Source organism: Palaemon carinicauda, chromosome 1 (genome assembly GCF_036898095.1).
Source record: "Palaemon carinicauda isolate YSFRI2023 chromosome 1, ASM3689809v2, whole genome shotgun sequence".
Taxonomy (NCBI): Eukaryota; Metazoa; Arthropoda; class Malacostraca; order Decapoda; family Palaemonidae; genus Palaemon; species Palaemon carinicauda.
In genome coordinates, this window is record NC_090725.1 from 250,206,284 (window position 1) to 250,229,126 (window position 22,843).

General features: G+C 44.4%; 1 protein-coding gene across 2 annotated transcripts in view; it reads right to left on the reverse strand.

The window, feature by feature from the left end:
• Trs23 (trafficking protein particle complex subunit 4-like protein Trs23) overlaps positions 1–22,843 on the reverse strand; it is a 174,740-nt gene that overhangs the window by 145,192 nt on the left and 6,705 nt on the right. For both annotated transcript variants that reach the window (XM_068388980.1, XM_068388975.1), the window contains exon 3: positions 1,602–1,759. In XM_068388980.1, the coding sequence (XP_068245081.1) occupies positions 1,602–1,759 (158 nt within the window). The remainder of the gene's footprint in view (positions 1–1,601; positions 1,760–22,843) is intronic.

A 22,843-nucleotide genomic window follows, 5' to 3' on the forward strand; every position in this document is an offset into this window, starting at 1 on the left:
TCCCAGGAATTTACCGAGTTATTGGAGCGGTATAATGTTGTACATGTGAAAACAACTCCATATAAACCCTCTAACAATAGTGCAGTGGAGCGGTTGAACCGTACCATTGGCGAGTTTCTCAGGGTGATTTCTGGGGAATCTCGGAAATGGGACCAGTACTTATCCCGAGCAGTTCTCAGCTACAACTATTCCCACCACACTGAGATTGGCTGTACTCCCGCTGAGAACATACAGAAGGGTGCTCACGATGTTGACAGTATCCCGTTGCTGTTAGCAGAAACGAGAGACATCCTCGGTACAGATCATTTAAGGATGGTTCTCTAGTTCTTAAGAATGTGCACCAGTTGGGACACCTTCTGTCAAACAAGTTCATTCCCAGGTTTGAGGGGGGTATTCCGTGTTACCAAGGTACACAAGAATAAGGTCACCTATGAGCTGCAGAGACTGCCTGATGGTAAACTGGTGAAAGCTCATCATATCCTAGCTTGAACCTCCAGTCTATCTTAAGAGGCACTTTCGCTGGTATCCGAGGGTCCTGATCTTGTAACTGAGACTCATAGTCTAGGACTTGTGGATAATAGTCAGACTTCCTCTGAAGTCTCGGAGAGTTATGGCTCTAGCAGTGATGGTGACTCCTATGGGGTGGCTGCAATAGTCGCATCATACCTTTTGTCCCAAATTGTAAAAAGTCCCAACGGACAAAGGAAAAGTCACCGTCCTGTTACAACTATTACGCAGCCTAAGCCCATCCTTAATCCAACTAGGACTTATTTAAGGAAAAGAGCACTGGATACTTGGTTATATCATCCAGAAAATTTTGATGAGAGAAAGGCATCGTTCATCCTCAAGGGAGTTGAGAATCGTAGGAAGTTTCCAGCATTCTGTTGTTGGAACCACTTTCTGTTGGCTCCAAGAGTTCCAGTCCAGACTGGTCAAGACCTGCTAGTTTAGAAAGATCCTGTAACAGGGACTCCACCTACCATGTGAAAGGTATCTGGAAATGTGTCTGTTATCTAGCCACCGTAAATATGGAAGGATGTATGCTGAAAAGATAAAGAACAAGATTATAACAGCCAAATTGAGAGGCAGCAAGAGTATACTTGTGCTGATTGCAGCTGCAGTCAAAAGTGTCTGTCTTGCTGATGGTGGATGGGAAGGGCTTACCCGCCAGTAATTTAATGGCCGTTCCATATTTTCTAAAGACATACCCTACCAAGGGATGATGGTTTGTATTCTTGTGAAAATAAATCATAATCTACGACATAAAAAGAAATTTTATGATGTTAAAAAACCCGGGAGGACATAAATATAGAATGACAAAATGAAAAAGTAATAAAAAATAATACAATTTCTTTATGGGAGCTGTGTTGTGTCCACAAAACACTGAAAGCAGAAACTGTTGTAACCAGAGTTCTTACAGTATTTCATTCACTTACTTACTTCCCTCCCCCCATTTGTTTTCACATTCAAAGCAATTATTTTGAAAGAACTTTCCTAATTTCTATCTTTCATGGGGGACTCTGCCCATTCTGCTAACTAAACAAAGACCTTCAAGTGAAAATTGTAATCTAATCTTCTTAAAAGCTTTAGAGTTCTCCCACCTGGAAAATTTTTTCATTTGTTGTGAGCTTTGGTCTGGCAAATTTTAAACTGATAGGATAATTGGTTTCATCCTCTAGCACTTTCATGGCATTGCGTCCATCATCCATCTGTGTTCCAGTCACTTTAAGGCCATTAACAGCAACCAACGTATGTCCAACTGAAAAGCAAAGAAATATAAACCACATATAATTTACAAAATAAATCTAATCATCATAGAAATGAACAATATACAAGTATAGGTACTGTACTGAATATGGAAAGCTAGCAAAAATTGCTTTTCTGAATAATAACAAATTTTAAAAGTAATTTGTAATTTTCCTTGTTATACAAACCTGATACCTTTACAACAGGAAACATCTTCAGCAGAGCTGGAATTGCCACAGAAATCTTTAATTAGATAGTAAACGACAGATGGGGAGTGCTGGCAAGTAGCCTCACCCACTCTTCTGCCAGACTCTTCACTTTTGACATCCAGCTCAGAACTGAGAGGGGTGGTTGAGGTATGAAGTTTAACTTTTAAAGGGTTTCGAGTTTGTAAGGCTAGGAAAAATAACGAATTTGGAAGTCATTTGTAATTTTCCTAACTAAACAAACCTGAATCCTTAACATATGTGAATACAGCAATAACAGCAAAGTTGGTATATGGCAGTCAAAATTTCATAGTGAGGTGTAAGTAGTTGACTGGTAGTTACCTGCCAGGACAGGGCCTTGTTGCTCACAGAGTACTCACTTTGACTGCAGCTGAAACTTTCTATGGGGTTGGTGAGGGCAGAAAAATATGAGTAAAGGACTCAGGTTTGTATAGTGAATAAAAATACAAATTAAAGTATATTCAAGTTCGTTATTTGCTCAGGCATAAATACAAATCCTCATCATTTACATAGGAGACTCATCATTAGGCAGGAGGAAGTTCCTATTCCAACAGGCTGAAAACTACTCTTGGGATCCCTAAACTTGTAGGTAGCAAGAGTTTAGGTTCCTTACACCTCGTACACCAGTGGTGTGACTATACCAGCAGGTCCACGGCCCTTGCAATAAAGGATACTGAGCAGACATGTTTTGTAATGCTGAGGAATACATATATTACTGTAATGGGTTTGCTTAGTTTTAACCAAGTCGCAGTAGTATCCAATGGGTTTGCTTGGTTCACACCATGTGGCATATGTAAACTAATAAGTTTGCCTAGTTACTATACGTGAGGATTGTGTGGAATGACAGTTCGATGCCAATAAGGTGGCACTTGCCTGCAAGCGAGTCGATTCCAACTGACAGGGTTCCCGATGCTGTGCCCCAGTAGAGGGGAAGATGAAAATGAAAGGAAAGGGCCAGTCAATCCTCACTTCATCCCTGTCTAACATGTAACCTTGATCCTCGATCCGTGGCTTAGGTCCTGTGAAAAGGCCCTAACGCCACGTGTCCAAGGACCTGTGGGTCAATTCCGCTAAGTAATGTACATTGTCTGATGTTTTCATGTGCCTGCCAGATATACTTGCATCACAGAGAGATTCTTACAGAATGACAGTCATAGCTACTTCCCTGACATCCTGTGTTTACCCCCGAGCTTCTCCTGGAGCAGGAGGTGAAAATGGCCAATGGATACAGTCACAGATTCCCCTATGCCAGGAGAATATCGCATTAAGTCACCTCCTTCCTCACTCTCCTCAAGATGAGGAAGATGAGCTGCAGGTGAGGTCTATTATGTGTATGTTTAAGGTGGTGGTCAAGCAGCATAATGAAAATCCAAAAAGGGGCTGATCCCAATCATGTTCCCTTTCTTTGGCTCGCAACCTGAGGTGTAGAATCCTGGCATCTAGAGTAGATAGAATTTGGGTTTCTAGCTAGAAGCTCATGAACAAAGGGGAGGAAAGAGCCTTGTCCCCATCATTCATTATGATTGATGCTAAAGAAGAAGTCATAATGCTCACTATCTTACATGTCATACTCTCTCTTAGGTCACTCACAAGCCAGTCCGACAAATGGAACAGGGCAATCGAATGCCTGTCCTTGGTTGGACAGGGTTCTGGCCAACAAACACATGGGCACAATGTGGCATTTCAGTCCTTGTACTAGTGCTAGGATTAGATTATAGAAGTCATCTGATCCATCCTATAATGAGCGACCAAGTTGGAAGATTCTGGTATCTGGAAAAACTAGGTCATAGATTGGTCTCTTGAGTGTGGGAAGATCTTAGTCAAGGAACAGTATCACCCAGTCAGAGATCTCATGCGATGATGTCACCAAAGGGTCTCAGGAATGTCCCAAGGCAGGAGAGGAATGAGAGTGGCTGCTCCTGTCCTGACCAGCAGTGCTCATGCTCGGTCTCATATGAGATTGAAAACCGGTAGCACATGCAAAAGCACCTGTCCCTTGTACCGAAAATCCTTCCCGTAGATTGGCTTTTGTCACAACACTGCTCCTCCCACGAAACCACGCAGTGGAATCGGTTGAAGTCTCAAAAGGCACTGCCAGATTGGTTGTTCTGTGCTTTGGTGATCTCTCTTTTCTTTTGGGGTGGTTTAAGCACTGGGAAGGAACAGGTGGAACAGCTATCTAGTGATTTTAAAGTAACTAACAGTACAGTGAACCCTCGCTACTTCGCGGTTCGACAATCGCGGATTCACCACTTCGCGGGGTTTTCCCATAACCCATATATATATACATATCGCGGATTTTCCGGAAAATTCGAAAATACCGCGAAATCTGAAGATAACCAAATACGATATTTTGTTACCTGTAATTCCATTAATACTGTAATTATAGTAATATCTGCTCTTACTGATTGTTCATTGCATTACATATGATATATAATTCAGCACAGAAAGAAATAAAACACGAAAAGAGAATGTGATCATACGATAATTCAGTACGTAGTAAAATTAAATCGAACATGAAACGCAAATCAGATGCAGTCATACCATATTAGAATGGTGTGTACTGTAATGGATGTGCTTCTTTTCCATGAATCTTTTGTATGTATACGTACGTAGTACAGTACTGCATCCAATAATATTCTTTGTTGCAAAAATCACATTTCGAATAAGTACTGTAAGCGTACGAGAGAGAGAGAGAGAGAGAGAGAGAGAGAGAGAGAGAGAGAGAGAGAGAGAGAGAGAGAGAGAGAGAGAGAGAGAGAGAGAGAGAGAGGCGTAAAATAGCGTACGTACGTAAATTTTTATTATTATTGTTATTATTATTATTATTGTTGTTGTTGTTAATAAAATTATTATTGTTATTATTATTAATCATTATTATTATTATTATTACTGTACAGTATTATTATCATTATTTATTATTATTACGGTATTGTACTTAATCTACGTACGTTCAGTGTGCGCGGGACATCTTCTATGAGTAACCAACGCACCATAGTACTGTATAAGACGGGTTGTGATTGGTTCAAGCGCTGATAGATGACGAATCAAAACTCAAGTTTTGTTATCTAGCCTGTGATTGGTGTTTGGCCCGCATCTCCAACCCGCAGCATCAGAGTTCTCGCGGGACTGCATCGTTCACTTTCTCTTTCCGCGTATTGCTGAGTAGACGTTCTTAAGTTTGTGAAGTTGAATCTGTGCTGTGTGCGACTGTTTTAAGTTGAACTTTTTGTTGAACTTTCTGTTACAATGGCTCCCAAGCGTTCTGCTTCTAGTAAGGCTGGTAGTGAGCCTAAACGCCACCGAAGAATGATGACGATAGCTGAGAAGGTTACGCTTCTCGACATGTTAAAAGATGGTAGAAGTTACGCGGCCGCCGGCCGCCATTTTGGCATCAACGAATCCACCGTTCGCTACATCAGGAAGGACGAGGCGAACATTAGAAAGACTGCTGCAATCACCTTTAGCAGATCAGCGAAGCGAGTCGTTACAACGCGTAATAAAACGATCGTACGCATGGAAGGTGCTTTAGCTGTGTGGATTGCCGACTGTCGGAAGAAGAACATAGCGTTGGATACGAACACCATCCGAACAAAGGCTTTGAGCTTGTATGAGAATTTTGCGGCAAAGGAACCTCATGACGACGATGGCGACCATGCTGAAGAAGATGATGATGTAGATGATCCTCAACCAGGGACCTCCACTGATTCCCAGCGTCAGAAACAACGTTTTTCCGCCAGCAAAGGATGGTTCGCGAAGTTTCAGAAACGCTTCGCCCTGAAAAGCGTTTCCCTGCATGGGGAGTCTGCTTCCGCTGACACTGCCGCTGCTGAAACTTACGTGAACCAGACTTTCAAGAACATTATCGCTGAAGGTGGATACAAGCCGGAACAAGTGTTTAATATGGATGAAACCGGCTTGTTTTGGAAGAGAATGCCGTCGCGAACTTTCCTGTTCAAAGAGGAAGCCAAAGCCTCTGGCTTTAAGGCATTCAAGGATCGCGTTACCCTCGTGATGTGTGGCAATGCTGCTGGATTTTTGTTAAAGCCGGGGCTTATTTATAAGTCGAAAAATCCTCGCGCTTTGAAAAACAAAAATAAGAATCTCCTTCCCGTGTACTGGATGCATAATCAAAAGGCATGGATTACGAAGATGCTGACCTCCAACTGGTTCCACCAGTGTTTCATCCCGCAAGTCCATGAATATCTCTTAGAGAAGGGCTTGCCATTCAAGATCCTTCTCCTTATGGATAACGCTGGTGGACACGCAACTGACCTGTCGCGTGAGGGCGTTCAGGTTGAGTTCCTGCCACCCAACACCACGTCATTAATTCAACCAATGGACCAGGGGGTTATCAGGGCGTTCAAGGCCCTCTACACGAAGAATACCTTGGCGGACCTCGTTGCGTGTGTGGATGCTGCCCAAGATGACGAGGATGAAGACTTCAACTTGAAGGCGTACTGGCGGCAGTACACCATAGCCACGTGCCTGCAGAATATTCAAAAGGCACTTCAAGAGATGAAACCTGCAACTGTAAATGCGAGCTGGAAGAAGCTGTGGCCCGATATTGTTTACGACGACAAGGGATTTACTCCGTCGGAAATCCAACACTCTGCAATACGGAAATCTGTGCAGTTGGCTGCCATAATTGGGGGTGACGGGTTTGGCGACATGACGACTGAAGACGTCGACGAGTTGTTGGACTGCCATTCCCAGCCCCTAACTGACGCAGATCTCGAAGACCTGACGAAATCGGCAAGTGAGGAAGAGAGTGAGGGTACCCAGGAAGAGACCCAAGAAAATGTAGAAGAAACGGGCTTAACATTAGAACGGCTCGCCAAGTTCTGCAACCATATGAAGGAGGCGAAAGAAATGTTGCAAGAGTGGGACGAGGATATGGTTCGCGCGATGCAATTCTGCAACAAGGTCGATGACATCACGACTCCCTACAGGATGCTCTTGGATCGAAAAAAGAAGCAGCGGCAACAACTTCCGATCACAATGTTTTTTCAGCCTCGCAAAAAAGAGCCAGTTCCTCCTGCTAGTACGCCTTCGGAAGAAATTGAAGAAGTTGAAGAGGTGTCCCAGGAAAAGACACCTCCGTCTGAAGAGACGTAAAATACTATCATTGACTGCACAGTAGAACACATCATCAGCTTCATCATCATCATTTCTACTGTGCAGCAAATTCATCGCCATCGTCATTCAAGTTTTTCTGGAACTTCTTTCGTGGTGAGTACAGTAACAATCTTTATTTTTTACTTTAACCTGTTTTATAGTTTAGTACTGTACGTACTGTATGCATTAAGTTAAAGGGAAGGTTTTAAAAGTCTACATGTTGTAACCTATCATATTTTTTTTGTTTAAAATTTACATTTACGTACGTAAAACAATCTCTCTCTCTCTCTCTCTCTCTCTCTCTCTCTCTCTCTCTCTCTCTCTCTCTCTCTCTCTCTCTCTCAAATTGTTTTCCTGCTTTGCTACGTACAAGTACTGTATAATTTATATTTGTAAGGTAACATATTTTGTAAATGCTTTGTACTGTAAATACTGTATGTACTGTATCATTATTTATCACTATCATCATGCGTGTTAAATGCCTTGTTTGTTCTGAGCGTGGTTGTTTACTGAGCGTACACGCCGTCGTTTCAGGCGGCGTCATAAAGAAAAAGATTTCATTTGGAAGTCCTAAGAAAAATACGTAAACTAAAACATTGGTAATAAAAAAATCAACATACAGTACTGTATAATCAATATAATCGATGCAAAAACTAACCATACGTACATATATGTGTACACTAAATGAGTTTGTTTCTTCATTATGATCAGAGATGAACGTAAACAAAACATTGGTTGCCATTTTTTATCGTGCTTTTTAGGTGTTTAGGAAACACATGATATAAAATCGCCTTTAATATTTGTGCCTGTTTTAGTTTAGGGTGCTGTAGTACATGCATTAAGTGTTCTGTACATTACAGGGTGTAAAGGGTGGTTTGTTAACAGTACTACGTACAAGGGAAGGTTTTAAAAGTCCGAATATACATGTTAAATAAATAGGTAAATATGCTGTCACTACTTCGCGGATTTTCACCTATCGCGCCCGCGTCTGGAACCTATCTACCGCGATAAACGAGGGTTCACTGTAATCACTTGAAGAACAAGTATAAGTTCCAATCATGTAGTTTCAATTGTAAGGTTTCTGATCAAGTGGTTCCTGATCCCATGGTCCAAGATCGCATGCATCCCAATCTTGGTTATTGATCGCACAAATTCCGATCACGGCTGCCGATTGTGTGGTTCCCAATCACAGCTACCAATTGTATGTTTCTTGATCACAGCACATGGCCAATCCAGTGGAAAACTACAATAGTAGAAAAAAGCAAGAGAGACTTGTCTTGGTGAGAGAAAAAACAATGGGAATGTAACCATGAATATAAAAGATAAAGGGAAAGAACAGAAGGAAACCTCGGCATCTGTGAATGGAAGAACTCATAGCCCCCTTCAAGCAATGAAAATAACCATAGGTTCCTCTTTCACCGATATCATGTACTGTATTGAGAAAGATGGAATGAAACTGATGCCACAAGTTCTATGACCCAAAAGTTACTGAAGAACAGACAAAAGGTGTCTAATCAAGTAGCGTCCGACAAGCGCAATGAATACAGAATACAGTACATAAACCACGCACGTACTAATAGGTAGTTCTGTAGTTCCAAATCAAACTGCCCTTCCTCTAGAACAGCAGACCCTCAGTTGTCAAACACCCATTTCAAATAAAGTGCTGTATTCATGTAAAAATTGTCTTGGTTGCAAAATTAATTCTTGCTATTGAAACTAGAGTGCTTTTTTGGAACTTGTAAATGATAAAATGCTAGCCACCTAATGCTGCTAAAGCAACCATACTTACTTATTTTTCAAATAGCTGTCACACAGTACACACCCACAAAACATCAAGGAAATCCCTTTTTGCTTATTTCATAATTTTTTATGGGTTTTCAACTCATACAAAAAAGTCTTATTTATTTGGATAAATAATACACAATTAGCCATTTATAGTACTGTACTGTATACCAGGATTTTTTTGAAGGGTGTTAATTTTGGCGTATTTTAGCGCGCTCTGTCAAATCGCTAAAATTAATTCCTCTAAAAATCACAAATTTTAAGTAATTTGTATTTTTCCTAACAGTACTTACCTCAAACTACTTTCTTAGGAGGAGTATCTGGGATCTCCCATCCGACCAAAATATTGTGTAGTTTACCCTATTCCCGTTCTCTATGCGGGGTGCTCTCTGGCGGAGTGATACGCGCCCAGAGATGACCCGGGGTCAGAGAGCATGCTTTCTCAGGTCTCGCTCCTCAGTAAGTTTTCGTGGAAAGAGGTTCTCCTTTCTCTATTAAGTCCTGTAAGTCACTCGGGGAAGGATGGGTGGGGCATAACCCGAAAGTAGTTCGAGGTAAGTACTGTTAGGGAAAAATACAAATTACTTAAAATTTGTGATTTGTTCCAACACGGAGTAGAAAAAACTACTTTATTAGGAGACTTACACCTTAGGAGGTGGGAGTGTACTGTAGAGCTCAGAGACTGGGATGATGGAAGCAAAAAAGGGGAAACCTAGATAAGTGGCTAGGTTCCGCTGACCCACCGAAAGAAAACACTCGAAATAGGGAAAACTACCCAAAAAAACTAACTTAGTGTCAAAGTGGCTTACCTCTGTAAGAAATGCCCTGGGGGCGTATTTCTTCAGTGACGATGTAACTCATGGTAGTTAAAGGCCTTCCAAGTCCCTTTTAGGGAAGGCAATTAAGTAACGGGGGGGGGGGGGGGGGGGGGGGGGGAAGTAAGGAAAAGGAACCTGTGTCTCTTGGACTTACTGCCCGTGGGTACCCTGGGGCTATACCTTTAAATCTTCTGAAGCGCTGAAATGACGGGACCGAGGGAGAACCCATCCAAGGACCTCCTCGAGCATTCCTTCAAGTAGTGAGCTGTGAAGGTCGACTGGTTGGTCCAAGTACCAGCCCTCAGGATTTGGCCAACTGCCATGTTCTTCTCAAAAGCCAGAGAGGTACTCAGTCCTCTGATGTCGTGGGGCCTGGGTTTACCTGGGATAGGGATTCCCGCACTACTGTAGGCTCTCCTGATCACTTGCCGTAACCAGAAGGAGATCGTGTTTTTGGATACCGGTTTCTTCACCAAACTTGAAGAAACGAACAGATTCTTGACTTCGGGCCTCAGCCTGGCCGTCCTCTCCAAGTACTTCCGTACTGCTCTGACAGGGCACAGCCGCAAGTCCTTGGGGTTGTCTGAACGTGGGATTGCCGGCACCGAGAATCCTTCAAACTTGGGGTCCTAGACTGTTGGGTTCTGGGTCTTGGCCACGAAAGATGGAACGAACTTGAAGGTAACTTCACGCCATCCCTTCGAATGTGACACCTAATATGAAAGTCCATGAAGTTCCCCTACTCGTTTTGCCGAAGCTAGTGCCAAACGGAAAACTGTCTTGAGGTGAGCTCTTTATCTAGGATGTCCTTTAGGGGTTCGAAGGGAGGCTCTGATAGCATCTTCAGGACCCTAGCCACGTCCCACTGGGGCACTCTAACTGCTTGCGGAGGGCATGATTCCTCAAAGCTCTTGATAAGCATCGAGATGTGTCTGGAGGAACCTAAGTCGATGCCTTTCAGGAGGAAGACTTGACCTAGGGCTGCTCTAACTCCTTTAATGGCTGGGATGGACATGCTTTCCCCGTCCCTGAGATAGACTAAGAAGTCGGCTATCTCCGGGACCGAGGCTCTCAACGGCTTGATATTCTTAGCGGCACACCACTTCGTGAAGGTAGCCCATTTTGCCTGGTACACAGCGGCTGAAGATCGTCTCAGGTAACCCGACATCCTCGTTGCCGTCTTCGCCGAATAGCCTTTCTTCCTCAGGAGACGCTCGATAACCTCCACGCGTGAAGGCAGAGGGACCGAGAGTTCTCGTGGAACCTTTGAAAGTGTGGTTGCGCCAGTTCCTTTAGGTCTGCGAACCACTCTCTCTCCGGCCACCAGGGCGCTACCAAAGTCATCCACAGGTTGTTTGCTCTCCTCGTCTGTTGAGAACCTGTCTGAGCATTCCGAAGGGAGAGAAGGCGTATACGTCGAGGTTGTCCCAGGGATTCTGGAAGGCGTCCTCGAACGCTGCTCCCGGGTCTGGCACAGGAGAACAAAACACGGGGAGCTGAGCGTTTAGTCTCATGGCGAAGAGGTCTATTACCGGCGAACCCCACTTCTGGATTAGAGTCTTGGCCAATTCTGGGTAGAGGGACCACTCGGAACCCACCACCTAATCCACTCTGCTGAGGCTGTCGGCTAGGACGTTCCTTTTCCCCGGAATGAACCTGGCCGAGATCTTGATCTGCTCCCTTTCGGCCCATTCCAGAAATTCCAACATGAGGCCGCACAACTCCTTGATTTTAGTCCTCCTTGCTTCTTTACGTATGCTACTACGGTGGCGTTGTCACACAGCAATGCCACGGTGTTCCCCCGGAGCTTCTGGACGAACTCCAGACACGCCCTCTGCACAGCCATCATTTCCAGTACATTGATATGCAGGTTTTTCTCCTCGGGTCCCCACCTTCCTCTCGCTGTACTGTCGAGGAGGTGAGCACCCCAACCCTCCTCCGAGGCGTCCGTGAAGAGGAGCATCTCCGGAGGGTCGTCTGCGAAGGGCATCCCCTTGAGGGTGTTCGAAGTGTCGATCCACCACTCGAGGACCTCCTACGTTTCCGTGGTCATTGGAACTACTTTGTGAGGGGAGTCTGTCTGGTTCCAGGCCTTTTTCAGGTTCCACTGAACTCCTCTGAGCTTGAGTCTCCCCTGAGGGACTAGCTTCTCCAATGACACTAGGTGATCTATCAGCCTCTGCCAGTCCTTGGCCCAACAGAAAGGGCCGTAGAATCTGGTTCAGGTTGTCTAGCCTCTTCACGGAAGGGAATGCTTTCGCCAACCGGGAGTCCAGGACCATCCCGAGGTAGGTCATCCTGGTGGACGGTATCAATTGGGATATTTCCAGGTTGATGGTGATACCCAGGACGTTGCAGAACTGCAGGAGTTTCGCGCCTTGCCCCCTCAGTACTTCCCTTGAGTCTGAAAGCAACAACCAGTCGTCCAGGTACCAAATCAGGCGGATGCCCTGTTCGTGTGCCCAGGCTGAGACTGTCGCGAAGATCCTCGTAAAGACCTAGGGGGCTGTGGAAAGACTGAAGCAGAGGGTCTTGAACTGCAACGTCTGGGTACCCCACTTCACTCTTAGATACTTCCTGCTGGAGGGGTGGACAGGGATCTGGAAGTATGCGTCCTTGAGGTCTATCGACATCATGAAGTCTCCTTCACTCAAGGCCGCTAGGACCGACTTCGGAGTGTCCATCTTGAAGTCGGTTTTGCACACGAACTTGTTGAGGGCCAAGAGGTCTATGACTGGTCTCCATCCCCCTGTCACTTTTTCCACCAGGAAGAGTCTGCTGTAGAACCCTGGCCCTGGGTTCTTGACTGGCTCCATTGCCCCTTTCGCTTGCATAGCAGACTTCTTCTTGCAGGGCTGTCCTTCTCAGGGGGTCTTTCGGTGCCAACCATTTCACCTGTAGGTCTGGAATCAGAGGTGGGGGTTCCGCCCGGAAGGGCAACCTGTATCCTTCCTTCAGGACCGTCACGGTCCACGGATCCGACCCGTGGTCCCGCCATGCTTGCCAAGAATTTTTGAGGCATCCCCCCACCTGAGGCTTCGGCAGGAGTAGATGGCCTCCCTCCCTATCTCCTTCGGGAGGCACGGCCCGAACGCCCTCTTCTGGAGGCCGAGTAGGAAGGCCTAAAAGCTGACTGCGTGGTTGCAGATCCCCTACGGGAGAGCTGAGAAGACTGCTGCCAGGACGTAGTAGGAGCGTCTCTCCTGGGCTGGTTAGGTGAGGCGCGAGGAGGAAGACGGACGTCCGAAGGAGGTCTCCTATGGTTGGGTCTTCTTGCTGGAGGAGGTCTCGGCTCTCTCACATCCTTTAACTTCCTCACCTTCTCCATCACTACTTCTACTTCCTTGAGGGGGAAGATAGTCTCACCCCACAGTGGAAGACTCCTCAGGGACCTGGCATCTCTGTCGGGGAGCTGCCTTACCAGTTTGCTGAGTACAGTGTCCCTTTTTCTCAGGATCCAGTTAGCGGTTTGAGTAATTGATTGATAAGACAGGAACTTCAGGGCCTTACCTCCCAAGCTAATCAGCTCTTTTAGCAGGGCCTGATTTTCCGGAACCGCTAGGTCGTATGCGGATTGGAACGCTACCAGTGTGGCTGCCCACCAATCCAGCCAAGATGACACATGCGCCAGGTCCCTGGACAGCTCCTCCATCATGGCGGTCTCCGCTGGTGAGAACCAAACCGGGACTGTGGTCGCTCTCTCTTCTGCTGCGCCTTGTTCCAAGATGGCGACTGCTGGTTCTACTGCGCAGGGTCCCGCGCGGTAGCCTTCCGGGAGGTAGAACCGTGACTGAGTCTTTAGGCTCTGGAGAAGCCTAGAGGAGCTCTGGCTCTTGGGGGCCTCCGCATTGCTAGCCACTACCTTGCTGACATGTGCCAACCCCAGCTTCACGTCTCTAGCCACCGGGAGCGCTAGTGAGGGCTTCTGTTGAACGGGGGCATCCACCATTCTGTTAAGGCTCGAACACCAGAAGTCGTCAGACGAGGGCTCCGGTTCATCCACCCTATGGTGTCGTCGGATGAGGCCTATGACTCTCCGGTAAGCGGAAACCTCCGCTGGAGAGCCTTCTTCCCCGTCCTCTCTCTTGTCCGCGGGGGGTCCTAGTTCTCGTGACGGAGGACCTCCGACGGAGGGAGACGTACTAGGAGGTGGCACCCGCTTGGAGTGGTCCGATTCCCTCGCTACAGGCCGTAGGACGGGCATCACCGCTGGGACGGAGGACTCCGTCCTTGATTTTTCCCTTCATTTGGAGGACCAGGTGTCCGCGGGCTTGCCCGCAGAGGAGACAAACCTCTCCCGTTCTGGACGTCTCTTTGGAGATCTTGAAGGAGGGACGCGGCTGCCAGACTGAAGGGGCGACTCTCCCCGCTGGGCGGGTGGAGTCGGAACCTTCGCGGACCTATGCCTGTCCCTCGACGTCTGATGCGAGGAGCTCCTCCGCTGGTCAAAACTGCTCCCGTCGATGAATCCTACAGGTGATCGGGGTCTGGGGAGCCATCCCGATGTGCCCGCGATGGCTGCCGCCCCCAGGAGTTGGCTACGCGGAATGGAAACTCGCACCCATTCCTCCTCCGGCGAAAGACTTCTGGACTTCCTCCTGGGGGACCTAGAACAGCTATCCACGTGGCGGGGTCTTGACGACGAGTGCGACCGTGATTGTCTCCTGCGAAACCTATCCTGCCGCCTACTATGGTCTCTCGGGGCTCCTTCATCTGAAGAGTAAGGGTAGGCCTCAAACGAGGAAGCCGGGGATCTGTAGGGTCTCATAGGAGGGTCAAAAAGTCGACGTGTCATTGTCGGTTCTGCATGGGGCCCGGCCGACGACGCAGGCTCCATAAACACATCTGGGAACGACGGTGACGGTGTTGGAAGGGAGCGGGGAAGCTCCTCGTTGGGAAACCAGGCCTCGAACTCCTCTTCCATTCTGTGGGGAGATCTGAAGGGCGTCTTGGGAGGCGCCCACACGAGGGCGTCTGATGGCGGCGAGTCGTCCTTCTCGGCGCCGCCCTCGGCTGCTGACGCACCTGAAAAGCCCGCCCAAGAGGCGGGAGAAGAAGCTGCTGCCGATCTTCCCCACATAGGATCTTCCGAAGATACGGGGCCACTTTTGACCAGGGCCTCGACCCCCAAAAACACATCAGTCCCTCCCTCAAGGACCCCACTTGCCTGGCCAGACGACACAATACCACTGTCTGGTAATTTAGACTTCTGGGGAAGGGCCACCGGCCGCTTCCCCGCAACAGACTTACCTCGACCCCTACTCTGGGTAGGGGGAGAAGGTAGAGAAGCTCTATCAGACAGGACGCCGGGCGAAGCGAGAGGCGAAGAGACGTTGGACTTCCTCGGGGACCGACGAGTGGCTTTCTTCTTTTTAGTGCCGTAACGCACCCACTGCACTTCATTCTAGGACTCGCACTCCGGACACGTGGCTGTAGGGGAACACACACTGCCCCTACATGATGAACACAAGGAGTGCGGGTCAACTTCGGGTTTTGAGAGAAAAGCGCCACACGATTTTCTGGCCATAGGCCCAGGGCAACGACGGGGCTGCTCCATAATGAACAAGTAATACATGTATACCGCGAGACACAGGAACACAGAGGGAAAGGAAGGGAAGCACACAAGGGACCACGTGGGACACAAAGGGTCGCACTGGGTTAGAGAGAGAGTGTCGGTGTGTTAACGCCGACGCGACCAGAAACTTACTGAGGAGCGAGACCTGAGAAAGCATGCTCTCTGACCCCGGGTCGTCTCTGGGCGCGTATCACTCCGCCAGAGACTACCCCGCATAGAGAACGGGAATAGGGTAAACTACACAAAATTCTGGTCGGATGGGAGCAGATCCCAGATATTCCTCCTAAGAAAGTAGTTTGAGGTAAGTACTCCGTGTTGGAACAATTTCAGTTTAAATATTAACCCGATTTGTTTCCAATATCTTTCTAACATTAATTGTATAACGGTACTGGTGGTTAATCAAAAATACAATTCATTAATGAGTTAAGGCATACTGGGAATAACATTTATGTATGCACAGAAATCTCCCTTCGTGAATATTCATTCACCCCCTGAAAATCAATTCTTTATACAAGTGCCCACAATGAGCATCTTAAGAAAAAAAAAATTTAAAAGAGAGACGTGGTTCCATCTGGGAAATCATAACTGGATGACATACTAGGACCAAAAGTTCTAAATGAAGATGAAGTTCTGTTAGCTAAAATCATGAAGTAAAATCTTTAACATTTTATGTTTTAAATCAATAAAGGAGTTTAGAAGTAAATTTGTACTGTACTTAATTAAATAAAATTCTGTTGTCAGCTGGCTCCAGTTATTTAGTAAATACTGAAATGTAATCATTGTTCCATCAATCCATGTCATGCATGTTCTGGTGAAAATTATAGTCTACATTTTTATTCCTGCTAAAATTTTTATGCAAAGCTCTAGCAACTGCCAAAATTAAAGCCACCAAATTTCTTGACATATACTTTTATCCTCAATTCGCTAAAATTTACACCCACTAAAATAACCCGCTATACAGTATATGAGAAAGTTAAACAGTTCCCTATGATCCTACTTACAAACAACCTTGGAACAAATGCTGGTACTATAGTGGTGTTTTCCTTGCCAACATGGGCAGGTTTGAGTAATTCATGATGAAAGGTGGCATAATTCTTGTACTATAGCAGAGGGAAGTTATTAATTCAAATAAAGATACAGCAAAGTAGCATGTTGGGGAACTTAAAGAATATAAGGAAGCTTAAGGATTTATTCCCAACAAGATTTTAAAAGTGACAAGCCAGGTCTCAAGGACCTAGATAGCCCAAGAGGAAGAGTGCTTACCAGGGCATAAGCCTATGAAGGACAAACTATCTGGTATTATGTGAGAATGTAAGTTGGCACTTCACAGTCAAGCCCTTGTAAGTGTACCATTCAGAAAACCCCAGGAATTTCAGTGAAAAATAATGTGATTAACATAAATTTCATGTATATAGGCTACCCGTTGAAATACTACCGCTAGAGAGTTATGGGTCCTTTGATTGGCCAGATAGTACTACAGTACATTGGATCCTTCTTTCTGGTTACGGTTCATTTTCCCTTTGCCTACACATACACCGAATAGTCTGGCCTATTCTTAACAGATTCTCCTCTGTCTTCATACAAATGACAACACTGTGATTACCAACCAATTCTTCTTCACCCAAGGGGTTAACTATTACACTGTAATTGTTCAGTGGTCGCTTTCCTCTTTGTAAGAGTAGAAGAGACTCTTTAGCTATGGTAAGCAGCTCTTCTAGAAGAAGGACACTCCAAAATCAAACCATTGTTTTCTAGCCTTGGGTAGTGCCATAGCCTCTGTACCATGGTCTTCCACAGTCTTGGGCTGGAGTTCTCTTGCTTACAGGTACAGTTGGGCACACTATTCTATCTTATTTCTCCTCCTCTTGTTTTGTTGAAGTTTTTATAGTTTATTTAGGAGATAATTATTTTAATATTGTTACTGTTCTTAAATATTTTATTTTTCCTTGTTTCCTTTCCTCACAGGGCTATTTTCCCAGTTGGAGCTCCTGGGCTTATAGCATCCTGCTTTTCCAATTAGGGTTGTAGCTTAGCAAGTAATAATAATAATCATAATAATAATATAATCCCTCAATTATTAAGTGATTTTACAGTGAACGGGTCTGAAGGTGTTTGAGTCTAGTACTTTTGTATTTTTCCTATCTACAAGCCTGATTCCTTTAATAGGATTAAGACTTCACTGATGCTGTACCAGCCATTAAAATTTCACAAGGTAGTTATAACTACCAAAATGTGGTGTGGGGAAAGCACCATGAGAAATGGTGCTATATATGAGAAATGGGTCCGAATAAATTCTATTCACTCTCCCCCTTGTCTAAGAGGATGGGGGAGATACTTCTCAACAGATCTTTGTAAAAAAATGGTTTCTCAGTTTTAATGTTTACCTGTATGTAACATCTAGTCCCGCTCATAATGGCCACAACTGCTACACTCCAAAGAGAGAGAGAAGAAAGGAGAGTAGTAAGCCAATCATTCTACAATACATTCCAGGCTTATGTAAAAAAAATTTTCATAGATGAGATGCTTCTTTTCCTGTGAAGGAGCTCGGCTGGGCTACACAACCTGGTGAACAGCTACCACAGGACCACAAGCAAAGGTATCTATGGATTTGTGGGTATACTCCAACAGGCAGTTGGAGGTAAAAAGGTTGTCTGGAATTTCAGACTCCAGCCTTTAACCCTTTCACTGTGGAGAACGACTTTAGTTTACTCAGATTCATAACCTTTCACTGCGGAGAACGACTTTACTCCACATCACGTAAGAAATTTTAAGCTTAGCGCCTTTTGTTGACGATTTATATGGCTTCTACATGTTGCCATCTGTTGCCGATTTTATGAACTAACCACTCTCTGAAGCTCTCGTCTTTCTTCTCCTATTTACTCTGTGATTTTGGTAATTTTCTTGTTATTTTTACGTTGTGTCAACATGAAATTATGATATATCTGCATTTTTTTTTCAATATAAATCAATATTATTCATAGAGTTATCGTAATATCATGCTTTCCAAAGTTCGTTTAGCGTAAGTAAAAGTTTGTTTACATTAGAGCTCATCTGTTGCCATGGCCAACTACACAAATAAAAACGTATTTCATAGTATTGGACGTTCAAAATGTGACAGATAATGGTGTTTTCAGAAATCAATATAGAAATTAACTTAATTAAATGAATAATAGTCAAATAACAAGCATATTCACGAGAAAAGAATTTTCGTGTCCTAAATCCAAAGCTTTGTTTATATTCGTCAGCTGACGATCAGTCTGTTAGTTGCCTATCGGTCACTTTATTTTTTAACAGCATAACTTGGTGATACTAGTTGTTAATAAAGATATAGTTTGTTATTAAATGCTTGTTTCACAGTATCATAAATTTCATACATAGTTGTATATTATAGTATTATTATACTATTAGCAAAACATTCGATATTACTCTGCTTTTATCAGTCAGCTGACTTTGTCCTTTTAATTTTTCCCTTTAACTCTGGGTTAAAGAATTATTTATATTTCTTTTCTTTTATATGTGTGATATGGCCTCTACTTCTCGCCAAGTATCTTTAAAAGAAACAGTAGTTACATATAAAGTGAAACTTCGTTAAAAAAAAAGTGACAGAAATAGACAAGCCATGTGTTCATGTGGAATACAATAAGTATATGAGGGAAGTTGATAATTTTGATAAGTTATGCTCAACATATGCTTATAAAAGAAAGAGTCAGAAATGGTACCAACCAATTTGGCATTTTATCATTGAAGCAGCATTAGTAGACTCATACATATGCTACAACATTCAGAATCCCACTGCTAAGTTGGATAAAAAAATAAATTCAGGGAAAAAAATATTAACACAATGTTAGAAGGGTATAAGCAGAGCAAAACTCAAAGAAAGGGTAGATTTTCAAATGCAATGGAATCTAGACTAACTGAAAGGCATTTTCCAGCTCAATAAATTGACAAAAACCACAAACCCCAATGTATTATATGATCTATCTTGCCAAAGAATTGCTTGATGAAAGGTAAAGGCGAATGTAAAAGAAAGCAAACAACTTATTTTTGTGATCAAATTGTTGAAAAGCCCCCTCTTTGTATCATTCCATGTTTTGAGACATAATACCCATAAGGTGTACAAAAAGCATCACTGATGTGGAGAATAAATGTATGAGTCAATGATAAATAGGGTGAAGGATTATTTCATCTTTGGACAGGAATTTTTGTGATTTTTCTTAACTTTTACCTATTTATTGAAGAATTTAAGGCATAAAGAGATAAACTTAGGTGAAAATATTGTTAAATCCTAAAAACAGAAATGTTATAGAACACAAAACACTTAGTTTCATTAAATTTTGAGCATTTTGAATTTTTAGTGAAAATGTGCGGAGCTGTGCAACATCCTATTTGAATATCCACAGCGAAAGGGTTAATAACCGAGCACATGTCAGGTTCTTCCTGAATGCTAAGGTGGATCCGATAACCTTAACTTTGAGAGCCCTTGCCAAAGCTGGCCTCACAAAGCCAGAAAGAAAGTGTTTTTGGATATCTTTTCCTTGATCTTGCTGGTGCGAAGAAAGCCTTTGGTGATCAAGCCTGAAGCATTGAGTCCTCTTATAATAATAATAATAATAATAAATAATAATAATAATAATTATTATCATTATTATTATTATTGTCAGTATTACTAGCTAAGCTACAACCCTAGTTGGAAAAGCATGATGCTGCAAGCCCAAGAAATTCAACAGGGAAAATAGCTTATAGAGGAAAAGAAATAAGGAAGCAGATATAATAGTGTGCCTGTGAGTACCCTCAAGCAAAAAAAAAACTAACCCAAGACAGTGGAAGACCATAGTACAGAAGCTACGGAACTACCAAAGACTAGAGAACAATGGATTGATTTTGGAGTTTCCTTTGACAAGAACAGCTCACTATACCTCAAAAGTCTCTCTTCTACACCTACCAAGAGGAAAGTAACCAATGAACAGTTACAGTGCAGTAGTTAACTGCTTGAGTGAAAGAGAATTGTTTGGTTAGCTTAGTGTTGTCAGGTGTATGAGCAAAGAGACGAATGTGTAAGGAATAGGTCAGACTAAATGAGCTATAACCAGAGAGGTATCCAACGTAGTACTATCTGGCCAGTCGAAGGACCCAATACTGTAACTCTCTGGTGGTTGTATCTCACTAGGTGGCTGGTGCCTTGGCTAACCTACAACCTGTATGAGCAGCAGGAGTCCACAGTCCAGGTAAGAGGGGAGATGGGGGGTGCCAAAGCTCCTCCATCAACCAAGGAACAGAAAGTTTATGGGGCAGTACACACTTGTCCCTCCTGGTTACTATAGCAGCCGGGAAGACCAGGGCCATGTGGGCTGTGACATGGAGCTCCAAGCACCAGTCCAGGTGGGTTTAGTAACCATAGTTAAAGAATCTCTTCTACCCTTAGAAAGAGAAAAGTAGCCACTGAACAACTACAATGCAGTAGTAAACCCTCAGGTAATGAAGAATTTTTCAGTTATGTGTTGATTGATTGATTTGAAGTTCTCTGGCATCCTGACATCGAAGGTCATTGACGCCGATATCGTTTATTATAAATAAAGATTAAAATATTCAATCAAAACCAGAGAAGTAAATGTCCTAAAAAATAAATAGCATTAAGAAGACCTGCTTCTGATATAACTCTAAAAATTCCACAAGAAGTTAAAATGATATAAAAGTTAAATAGCATTAAGAAGACCTGCTTCTGATATAAATTTAAAAATGCCACTGGCATTGTACGACACCTCATGTCCAGGGATCTTGGCAAGGATGAACCTGCCATCTTCACCAAGAGCCTCAAACAGATATCTATTTCTTTCAGTGCTATAAGTGGAGCATTCAGTCAACAAATGCCTTACTATCAAGGGTATCAAACAGTCGTCGCAATATGGTTGGTGTTGGCCAGCCAGCAGAAACTCGTGTCTCACTCGGGTGTGACCAATGCAGAGACGACAAAGAGTAGTCTCCCATTTTTGGGGCATCCCATTATATCTCCAAGGGGATATACCCATCGATATTTCTCTCATTTTATCTTCCCTTAAACTATCCCAATGCTGTTGCCAATTTTTATAAATAGAATTCCGAATTGCTGGTAAAAAAAACATCACAAAGAATGGGAAACCTTCTAGGTAACAACTTGGCTGCAGCACTCTTTGCCAGTGAATCTGCCTCTTCATTTCCAGACACACCTACGTGTGCAGGAACCCAACAGAATCGAACTGTTATACCTTTTAGGCCAATAATTAAAAGCCACTCTAAAATCTTTAAAACTAAAGGGTTACTAGAATTAAAACCTTCTAAAGCTTGAAGGACACTTCTTGAATCACTATACGTAAATGGTAAATTTGCCCTCCTCTTTTAAAGCTATTTTCTCGTCTCAGAAAAGGTCTTGCAACCTTCCTAAGCTTTGTTATCCTGTCGTCTGATGGGAAGGCTTTGTGGAGATTGGTGTCTATAATCATGCCTAGGTATGATAGTCTCTGTGTAGGAAGCAGGGATGACTTCTCTAGATTTACCATGATCCCCAGATCTTGGCAGAGTCTCAGAAGTTTGTCTCGGTGTTGAAGAAGGGTTGACATGGAGTCTGCTAGGATTAGCCAGTCGTACAGTTAGCGGAGGAGATGGATGCCAATCCTGTGTGCCCAAGATGACACTAGGGCAAAAACTCTGGTGAAAACTTGAAGTGCTGTGGAAAGACCGAAGCACAGAACCTTGAACTGGTACTTCCTTGAAGACGGATGGACTGGGATCTGGAAGTACGCGTCCTTTAGGTCCAGTGTACACATGCAGTCCTGAGGTCTTACCGCTAGTCTGACCGTGTCTGCCGTCTCTATGCTGAACGGAGTTTGTTTGACAAACTTGTTCAGGGCTGAGAGGTCGATGACTGCTCTCCAGCCTTCAGACGCCTTTCTTATAAGAAAGAGTTGACTGAAGAGGCCTGGGGACCCATCGAGGACCTCTTGGAGAGTGCCCTTCTTTAACAGGGTCTGGATTTCTGCCCGAAGGGCCTGCCCCTTTGCTGATCCCAGGGCAAAGGAGTCTATTGACACTGAATTCCTGGTCAGGGGAGGGAGAGATGTTATGAACGGGACACGATATCCTAGACGAATCACAGAGATTGTCCAGCGATCGGCCCCGAGTTGCTTCCACCTGTCAGAGCAACTTTGTAGGCATCCCCCTACTGGTGGATAAGCAGGGAGAGTGCCTATCCTAGCGTTTGCGGCCTCGGCTGCTCCCTCTAGGATTTTTCCCTCCCCCTGGAGGACTTCTTGCCTTTCCTGTCCTTGACAGTAAAGGGCTTCTTAAACACCACTATCTTCGCTGTAGTCTTCGTTGTTGTGGTCTGAGTTGGACGGGACTGCTGAGGAGCTGGAGGTTTATAGGACGACTTGGATGTCAAAGCCCTATGGCGAGAGGGAGTCCTGATGGGACTTTCTCCATCTCTTAGCAGCATGTTCCACTTCCTTAGGCTAAAACAGGTGGGCTCCCTCTACAGAGGAATGGCTGAGCCTAGTTATCTCGACACTGGGGACTTGATGGTGGAATCTCTCAGACACCGCATC